Raw genomic sequence first — 9,965 nt, 5'->3', positions numbered from 1 at the left:
TCTCAATGTTCGGTCTGTTTCTGAATGACTGTCTGCTGCACTTATTTGCACCATTAAATATTTAAACTGGTTCAGTTTCGATTTGCATAGTAATCCAAGCAGGCGAAAAAACAAAAACTACAAACACAAAGCTATTTCGTCCTCGCCCTGGCCTTGAATGAAAACATACACTACTTAGCAACGGGCTTCGAGTTGTACTTTGGATTCCTTGCACAGTCCACCCCACCTGTTTATTATCCAACATAGTGAATGTGTACAGCATGAAACAAGCTCTTCTAATACTGTTACCCAGGTGCAAGTTTATTACTTTGTTTTTGTTTTATTCACGTCATCCAGACTCTAAATGACCGGATTTAAGTGATAAAGGATCTTTTTCTTGGGCAGCAAGATGGAGAGTCTCAATTAAGGGCAGACATTTCAAAATACTTCTACAAACTTCCCCAATCAAGCCAGCGAATATGCACAGACCACCAAATGGCACTGATGTTTCATTGCTGCAGCAGAGACGGGTTTTAAAGACTGATCTCCAACATACATGTTTTCAGTAATATAATATCACAACTGGTTTAATATCTTATCTCAGAAAACAACTCAAACTTTCCAGCATGAACTTCCCAACATAAACATATAGTAGAAATCCAGATGCTGTAAATACAAAATAAAGAAAGCGTTCTCTAGTGCATTCATTTGGCAGATAAAGATGTTCTGTACATCTGCGTTTTGCTGTACAAGGTGTCACTAACCGATGCACGTCACTGTTACAACACAGCTGAAATTATTACTTTACAGCTGTGTATAAAAGATTGCACGCAAGCTGTTAAAAGCTAGCTGTTATCAGTGTGGCTTCAGTTGTACAATGACCCCAGCTTCTAATATATTTAACACACCGTCTTTACCTTGGCTGAAAGAACAGCAAACATTGAGAACAAAATGAACTGTGAGTGAGAAAAGAAATAAACATTTGCTTTTTCATGTACAGATACAACCATTCCATGAATGGCACACGGCGTTGATAATACTGACACATATAGGTGAGCACAGAAGTAGGAACATATTCTTTTGTCGGCAGGGATTCAGTCATCGTAAGTCTGAGTTTCTCAAACCGCTCAGAATGTGACGACAGGCGTGTTGGACTTTGTCTGCGGTTGTTTTCAGCCACAATGCAATCAGGTGTGTTTCTATATCTAATCTTTAAGGCTGACTGTCCACATTGTAATTTAAAAGTGGCCAGACTGGATTTGTGTATTTAGCGAGTGTAATAAGTTGCGACAATATGTTGTCATAGCGATGGCACATAAATGCACATGCTGGCAATGTGTGGCTAAGGCTATGGGCAGTTTTTCTATAATATGCTTTTACTTGACATAGGAGCTGCTACATTTGCTCACCGTCTATGAGCCATTTAGGCACAAATAATAAAAACATGACGCATGGAGGTTAAATGCAGAACAGATGATATCGCTTTCAACATTTAAACATCTCTTAAAACACAAAGGTCCCACTTGTAAAAATGTGGCTATTTTGTTAAACGACTTGACAGTGTAAACAGAGGTCTTGCAAAGTGGTCAGACCAATCAAATCTTCACATGTAAACCTGCCAGATGAGGCTTTCTCATTCTTATTTTTTAAATGTTTTACAACTGTGGATTCATAAATAAAACTATACAAATATAACATATCACATCTAGGAATGAAATGTACTTCGAGGTCCTGCAGTGGTTGCAAAATGTGGCTCAGGATAAATGTTGACTGAGCCTCTTTTCAGAAGGAGTTTCACAGTGTTGCAGGTGATGCCGGGATAGACAGCAATTCGTCTACCTGAGTTCTGCATCGTCACCAGATTACCCGTCACTCCTCTTGTCAACTCTTGTTTAAATAAAACGGTACTGAGGTGAATCGTCTTTACCAGTATTCAAGGACCAACATGGGAAATGTCTATTTTGCATCTGAAACATTATGAAGCGGAAAACTGTTCTTGAATTTGTACTGTCCAGTCTCCAAGGAAAATGTTTCCTCTTCTCCTCTGCCTTCATCTTCCTCGTCCACACCTGTCCAGTTTGTCCTCCTGTAATTACAGCTGTCTATGGGTACGTCTCCACAAAAAATTGTAGGCATCCAGTTTTGTTTGTACCCTGATTCAGATATTGATTCACTTGAAATTGTGCTCTGATGAAACTCAGGAACAACTGGCTGAGATGGAGAGTAATGTGTGTTGCAGTACGGGTGGGTCGGTGTGGTTATAATGCTGTCATCACACCCAGAGTCTGACCACTCGGAACTGTCTAATCTCTGTAAGGATGCTAATGACAGCCCATCCGTAGAGACTGTGACGTCTGATAAAAGGAGTCTTTTCTCTGGGTTCTCTGGTGATTCGCCGTCACCAGCGCAGCTCTGTAACTGAAACGTGAAAAGAGGCAACATGAGTTCTCCATGGTGGTTCCGCACTGTGTTCAGCAGAAGTGGCGTATCTGTCTTGCTCTCATAAGCATCAAGATCAGGCGGTGCTCCACATGAGGCCAGCTTCCCACCGTTTACCCAGGGGAAAAAGGGTCTATTTGAAAAGGGTTGGCGACTGGTTTGTCCGTGTTGAGCGGCACCCTGCTCAACATTTTCATTCTCTTCAGTTAGGACTTGGACAACCACTTCACCGTAATTGTCAGTGGACTGGCCACTAGTGTCGTTGTGATTTGAACCTGTGCGGTGGACGCTTGTGTCCACAGAGGAGCCAGTGCTGCTTCCCCATGTGTGGCAGGGGTTTTCCTGAGGGGAGTAGCCCCCAGGCCTAACTGCAGAGACAGGTGGCTTCGGCAAGATTGTGGCATAAACAGTTTTCTCCATTAGAGTGCAGACCTCTGGTATGGACATGATGCAGAAGCTATCTTTAGGCTGTAGTACTTCATGGCTTACAAAACGTCCATCCTGTTTTGGAGACAATAAAGACAGACCCATCAGTGTCATGATTTATAATGTGAAACTATGTGACCACATAAAAGGAAATGAATTAATACAACCTGATACATACAAGATAACTTTTTTTTCTTCAACTGTAACATACTGTAATTACTTTTCAATTGCTGTCTAAGTCTGACTAACTGAACGTGTGAACAGTAATTAAGGGCTTGATTTTCCCGCACGGCAACATTTCCTTATTGCAACACAGCCACACCAAACGACACAGAGGAAAGATTGGTCTTACCAGTGCTTGTGACTCGCTCTTCGACTTTCCACCCTTCACATATTTGCACGCACATACAACTGCTACTAAGACAAAGCCTGCCACGACAGCAACACTCACAAGAACCCATCGTAAAAGCACCCAGGGATCGTCTGAAAGAGAAGAGAGTTGGTGTCAGATACATGTCCGGGGGAAAAAAAACACATCCGTAAAATCAGATAGCCTCAAGGGCTTTAAAACAGTAAACTATAAAAAAATCCCCACTGTGACTCACATGCTAAGGCATGTTCTCAGGGAGTAGCACTTGTAGCACGTCTGTGACGTAAAGTCATTGACATTCCTTCATGCAGCACTGCATTTAGGTACTTTCCAGATGCTTGTAAAGCGGTGTTTTGGCCTAATGTACACAACATACTTCTAGCTACTGTAAAAGTATGTTGTTCACATCAGTTGTGGAAAATATACAAAAAGCTAAGGTGAGAAAAACGTCACCTTTGCAAGTGAATGTAATCTCATCTCTAGTCTCATCATCAGTTTGACAATGGTATGGTAAGGAGGAGGAGTCACTACCAAAGTTATGTAAGGCTCTTCATTGACAAGAATATTTTAAGAGGTGTGGATGAACAATATAGTTGTTGTGGCCATCACCATTATTTTATAAAATCTGTGAAGTGACAGTAATGTTTGGTGTAGATGCCTGGGTCTAAGGGTCTAAAAAAAAAGACTAAACTTGACTAAATCTTGATTTATTGCCGATCTCTACATCTCTACATAGTTTCCAGGTGGCTGCAGTCACTCCAGGAGATGAACATAAACTGATTAACGTAAAAATGCTTCACTTTTGTTTTTTTGCTTTTTTTTTCATGACAGCAGCTGAGTCCTTAAAAGCTTCCTAGGAAGTTGTTGAGTGCCATACTGTCTACTCAAATGAAAACAAAGTGTTTTTTTTAAACATGATAATGTACATCTGCCACTTACAGTCAAGTTATTATAAGTGGAGCAACACAGTTCTTGCATTAAACAGAAAGAGACTGCCATAGGTAAAATACATGAACCAATGAATCATTCCTCCATTAAATTTGAACGTTGCGGTCATCATTTTGCTCACCTGCCATTGTGACACAGAAGGAGGCACTCTCACTCTCTGAGCGACCCCATTCACTAGACAGCTTATAGACCACATTGCCGCAGCACTCTGTTTGGTTGTTCTTCAACTTGATGACGAACTGGCCAGTTGTGCTTTCACTGACCTGGAGACACAGTGGGTCATGTTGGTGACAATGGAACATTTTCAAAAACAGGAGCACAGTAATGTAATTTTTTATTTTTTATTTTTTTTTATCACATGAATAATAGCTTAAGACACATGTTATGCCTGTTTTGAAACTATAATGATTTGAATCTATTATGAAGCTATGTCTGGTTTATCTTTATTTTTTCTTGTCATAAATGTGATACCACATGTTAGGACAATGTGTGCAGTATATTTTATTATTTAAATGCAGCCTCACCTGGGCAGCCCAGTTTGGATGTGTGAGTCTCAAGAGATAAATCGGTACAGTTCTGGCGGATGCATTTTTGCTGCGAACAATAATGTCCTCGATGGAGACTCCGTTTGGCCCCAAAGGCAGGGTAACATCAACATGAAGGCTTGAATGTGTTGTGTATGTAGACAAATTGGCTTGACCAAGAATAGCTATGGAGAGAAAAAAAAAAGATGAAGGAGTCAGTATTTCAACAGAATATGTCTTGGAAACAAGAAATCCTTGAGCGAGTGTGGAGATTCTTACTGTCGGCCAGAGGTTTAAATGTGTGGGTGCGGCCAAGAAGCTGCTCGTTGGCGAACACCTGAGCTCGGTAGTGGACATCGTGAACTGATGGGGTTTCTGCAGTCAGGTTGCAGAACAGATGAGTGATGTTCTGACACTCCTTTTTTACCTGGAATGGTTGATCCTTGGCGTCACTGTAACGAGTGGGGAACAATGTAATCAGGCTGTGGTGGTGGAACTGAGTTTACTGAGACATATATCTTCCATTTGACACCTTCTGTGCTGTATTATTATTTTTTATTATGAATCAAAGACAAATATCACATTCAATTCTGAAAACCAGCATTCAGGCAACTGCTCCGTGTGGCCAATGGCTACAGTGGAATTAACCGCACAAATACGATCCTGACTACATATCCTCATCACCCGTCCTCATTTCAACGCTGTCTTTTTGAGGCAGACAAATGACAGCATTCAGTTTTAATGAGGAACCCATATTGAGCAGGCATAGTCGGCCGATTTGATCCTGGTAGTCACTACAGCAATTCCAGGTGACAGTTGGTTCCAGGAGAAAAGTCAATAGGATATACTGTAGCTTGCACTTGACATTTGTCTGGGAGACTCTGTTGCAAGTAATTAGACTAGATGACATTTCCTTTGCTGAGGCTGTTGTAGAGTTAAAAGAAGAGGAAAATATATTTTTGAAAGCCATGAAAGCACGCTACACGCTGCTCACTGAGTAGGAGGAGGTGGAGGTCCCTGGGATCGGGGCCTATAGATAGTCTTTGGTGTTACTCCTAAGCTACTGGCAGCTGAGCTGAATCCAAACAACAGCGTGGTACACTTCAGCAGCAGCACACTATTTATTTGGGAAGTATATTTTCTGAGCCATGAGATTTTCTCTTCACATACGTAGGGGAAGAGAGAAAGGTATAGGCAGAAAGAAAGACCCCATGGCTGCAAAATGCAATTTCTAGGCCTTGCTTTCTTTTTTTTTTTTTTTATGTGTGTGTTTGTCTGTGGCACTCTCACAGATTTTAGATTTAATCAAGCTTTACTCAAACGGCATACTGTTGAATATTTACCACTGCAGTGTAATGTATGTAGAACTGGCTCAAAATAACTGATGCATTATAGTGTTTGTGCTCTTAGCATTGAATGAACATGTTCTCCTAAATAACAGTGCTGTTCATTCAGGGCATCCCATCATACTCTGGTGAACAATGAAACTCTTAAGCACAAGCCAGAGTAAACTTGTGTCTAAGACTAATTCCATGCAGATATTTGTCTCCAAGTCTTTAAGGGATGTACCTTAAAGTATACCTTCCTTATAGTATATACCATCTGTAAACACCCGTAAACCATATGCTGTCCGTGGCTGCTCTTTTAATTATTTACCACATCTCATTAAAGACGTATGGAATTTGACAGCATTAGTCCATGAGCGAACCTACTGTTTACCCTGCACACACTTTTTTTTTTTCTCTCATGACCCCATTGTAGGTCTTCAAATCATCTTTCACCTTTCATCCCAGTCTTACCTCCAGTATTGGACAGAATAGAGCACCTTTTGCCCAGGAAACGCAGGCTCCACTGGATCCCAGCGGAGGACATTATTAAAGTTCCTGGAGTCAAATCTCACGGCTCCATTGCCAGTGGAAAGACATGCTGCAGAAAGAGGAAACAGTTTTGAAATCCATAAATCCAAAAAACCAAAAAGTTAAAGAAATACATTTAAAAAAACCATTTCTGATACAAAGACAGCCTTTAGAACTTGGGTATGTCTTGCTTTTATCAGTGTTGTAGACTACATTCACAGTCACTGTAGAAACATTCAAGCCTCAGGACCCTCAGCCGGTCCAGTTCCATCAAACCTGAAGTCATGCGAGAGGCACAGTGACTTGGCTCTTTCACTATAGCTTGCTAAGACGGGAGCGATACTGCACACACACTAGATCTTGGACCGCAGGGAGATTATTTCAGATGGACTTTGTTTCTGCCGGTGGCTGAAACTCAAAACTGCGCTTTGTTCCTTAACTCTGCCCATTGCTTCTTTGATACAAGGAAACAATTACCATATCTTGGGCTTGGATAAAGATACAGAATACCATCCCTTATTACAAGCAGTGTAGTCAGTGCTATGTAATATCTTAAAAAGTGAATCAGTTCTCATGATATCAAGCTTTGTACTCAGGGTTTATGGACCCACGGTGTATTACAGTTTTAATGTTTAAGCCCATGCAGTTTATAGAAATCTGAAAGAGGCACAGAGCAGTTGAATTGAAATTATAATTTTTGTAAGCTGTACAATGATTTAGTCAACATTAAATCAGCCTCGTATGAAGTTAAAAGTCTTTTCCACTGATAACTCTCATTTAAAACGTCCAAAGTCCTCATCGTGTTCTGGGAGTCACCGTCATTTCAAGAAGACTTTGACTTTATTGCTTCAGTGTTATTATTTATTACATATTGTTATTAGGAGCACTAATTTATTGTCTAACTGCCTTTAACCAACACCTGTAAATCAAATCAAAGACCCAAATTAGCGCTCCTCTGTACTCACCATAGCAGGACAGGAGAAGGATCATAACATTCACAGACCACATCTTCATCTGGCGTGCGGGTCACAGATAATACAGATAAGTCGTAGTCCGCGTGTCTGGTTTTGAATTCTGAAGAGATGGACGCCCGGCACAAAAGCAAAACAACACAGCCAAAAAACAACAACAACTAAAAACTCAGAAATCCTCCCAAACAAAACCTGAGTCAACGTGAATGGAGCTATAAAATACTAAAGTTGTATGCGGTTTCAGTGCATTTTGCTGCCTCCAGTCCTTAACCATCTCTGATGTGTCCTGAGAAAGGAGTGGCTTTGCTCAGGTGTGCAGGTGTACTTTGGCATATGTTATCACTAAGTTCCTGTTTTTCTGCTTACTAGATGTTCCGCCCACTGGTACTCCTTTTCCAGAATCTCAACTTCCCTTTTTTCCTCCCTCCTTCTTCCTTATCGACCTTGTATCAGTCTCTCTCTCTCTCTCTCTCTCTCTCTCTCTCTCTCTCTCTCGCGCTCTCTCTCTCTGTCTGTCTGTCTCTCCCTGTCCCTCTTGTCTTTCAGGTTTCTGCCATTTACCGGTAATGAATGGCTGGAGCCTGGAAAGTGAAAGAGTACAGTCATGCTCACTGAACGTCTTAAGGTGTGCGTACCTGGTTGGCAGACCGCTCTGTACGTACAGCCTGACGTAGACATTGTTTTCACGTAGTGATGAACAAAGAAACAACTGAGTGAAGAATAAACAGGCGTACAAATTATGTCACTATTGTTATAATTACAGTACCAATGAGAAAAGATCCACAACAGGGTGGGACTTCTTCTCTGTTTTTGTCCTGATGCGAGTACCTGTTTTGGAGTTTACCAACAGACAATTAAGGGACTGTTGGATGGTTATTACGGCAACTACTGCATTGCATAATATACGTAATATAGACATGATCAACTTGGGTACAAAACAAAACTGTGAAGATCATAGGAACCCATTTTTATTAATGAAGCTTTTTCTAGGAAGCACATTCAAATGAAATGCATGAAACTCGCTTTCTAGCACTAATAGGTCGGCTCATGTTTTATAGCAAAGATTTGGTAATAGTTGGAAATCTAGTTAACTGGCTGTGGATAGTTATCAGTCAATATGACACGTTAGAAAAATAAATGATATAACCCAGCTGGTGTTATAGGTATATAAAAGCAAGTACAACACAGCTCGGTAAATAGTCTTAGTGTTACTCCCCTCATACAGCACTGCGGACAAAAAAATCAATGTCAGAATGGCAGCTGTGCATGTACCCAGGTTTATTGCCGCGGCAGTGGGTGATTGAACATGGAAAATATGCCTCTATCATGTGGTTTTAAAAGGAGGAATTTACAATGTGTCCTCCACACATATGAGAAAGTAACATGTGTCAAAGCAGTCAACTCCAGGGAAGATTTCTCTAATGGCAGACATTTTTACTTGTCCATGCAGGATATACACAGGTTAATACCGTCAGGTCAGTCATGGCTCTGTTTCTAAATAGGCCAGCGTACGTACATCCCAGAGCTCTAGCATGGGAACGCCTACGGTTCATGTAATATTAGCTATACAGTACAGGTGAATTAAATGGATGGTTATTAAAATGATTCAATATAATGTTTTGTGCTGGTGTGTTGCTGTAACTGTTTTTTTGTTTCGTTTTTTTTTATCTATAAATCTAGCTTACTTGAGTTACAAGATTGGCTGATGTTCCATTGCAAAAAATTGCCAGTGGTTGGAAATCCAGTTAATCGTCTTTGGTCTTGGATGGTTTGAAACACTTGAGAAAAATAAATGTGAGAAATGCAAACAAACTGGTGTAAAAGCATTGATTCCATTATAGTGCTTAAGTGCTTAAACACAATTCAGTGAAGTACATATGTGAAGTACATATTCTTAACATTAAGCCCTTTGTACTGCGCTGTTGACAAAAAGGCAGCCTGGAAAACGCCAAGAAAAGCAGGTGGAATTTCCTTTGTGTCTTACAAACACTTTTCATTTGTCCTTGCAGGAAATATGCAGGTCATTAACAATAAATCAGTATTGTTTTGTTTGGCTGGGTTTCCTAACAGGCTCTAGCATTGGAACGCCCACTGTCTGTGGAATGCTGCGATTATTAATATAATATTTGATATACACCTGTGTCAGTGACTCCCACAGCCATGAGAAATACCTATTATGTGAACAGATGGACCTTATTTAAAAGGACATAGATTTATTTCTCAGTGCAGTGACACGGTTTGTAAGATTTGAGCTCCCAAAAAGTAGGTAAGATCTATATAAATACCTTACATGGTTTGCCAAGAAATCCAGCAATGTGTATTTCAGTAAATGAACAGTAGCCTATATACAGTATAGCTGTCTACAAAAATGTACATTTTAATGAATAAAGATATGAAATGAATCATCTTTTTGAAATAAACACCTTATTTTATGCACTTCCCGATATAGTTA

At 40.4% G+C, this 9,965-nt stretch overlaps 1 protein-coding gene across 1 annotated transcript; it reads right to left on the bottom strand.

The window, feature by feature from the left end:
* LOC311497326 (uncharacterized protein) lies at positions 1-7,826 on the bottom strand. The gene is made up of 7 exons (XM_084557598.1): positions 7,508-7,826; positions 6,486-6,612; positions 4,966-5,138; positions 4,687-4,871; positions 4,284-4,425; positions 3,197-3,327; positions 1-2,919 (listed from the first exon to the last, which is right to left on the bottom strand). The coding sequence occupies exons 1-7, from the start codon at positions 7,554-7,556 to the stop codon at positions 1,936-1,938; spliced, it is 1,791 nt and encodes a 596-aa protein (XP_084413724.1). The 5' UTR covers positions 7,557-7,826; the 3' UTR covers positions 1-1,935.
* Between the last annotated feature and the right edge of the window lie 2,139 nt (positions 7,827-9,965).

This window comes from Chelon labrosus, assembly GCF_963514085.1.
Source record: "Chelon labrosus genome assembly, chromosome: 12".
Classification (NCBI taxonomy): Eukaryota; Metazoa; Chordata; class Actinopteri; order Mugiliformes; family Mugilidae; genus Chelon; species Chelon labrosus.
The sequence above is the reverse complement of the archived record's forward strand: the minus strand, read 5'-3'. Positions and strand labels throughout refer to the sequence as shown.

Bases quoted from the DNA above. Each gene is read 5' to 3' on its own strand.
- LOC311497326 (XM_084557598.1), bottom strand. From the start codon at position 7,556: ATGAAGATGTGGTCTGTGAATGTTATGATCCTTCTCCTGTCCTGCTAT. The intron at 5,139-6,485 runs GTAAGACTGGGA...CACTCGTTACAG, and splicing joins TATTCTGTCCAATACTGGAG to TGACGCCAAGGATCAACCAT. The intron at 4,426-4,686 runs GTGAGGCTGCAT...CTGTGTCTCCAG, and splicing joins ATCCAAACTGGGCTGCCCAG to GTCAGTGAAAGCACAACTGG.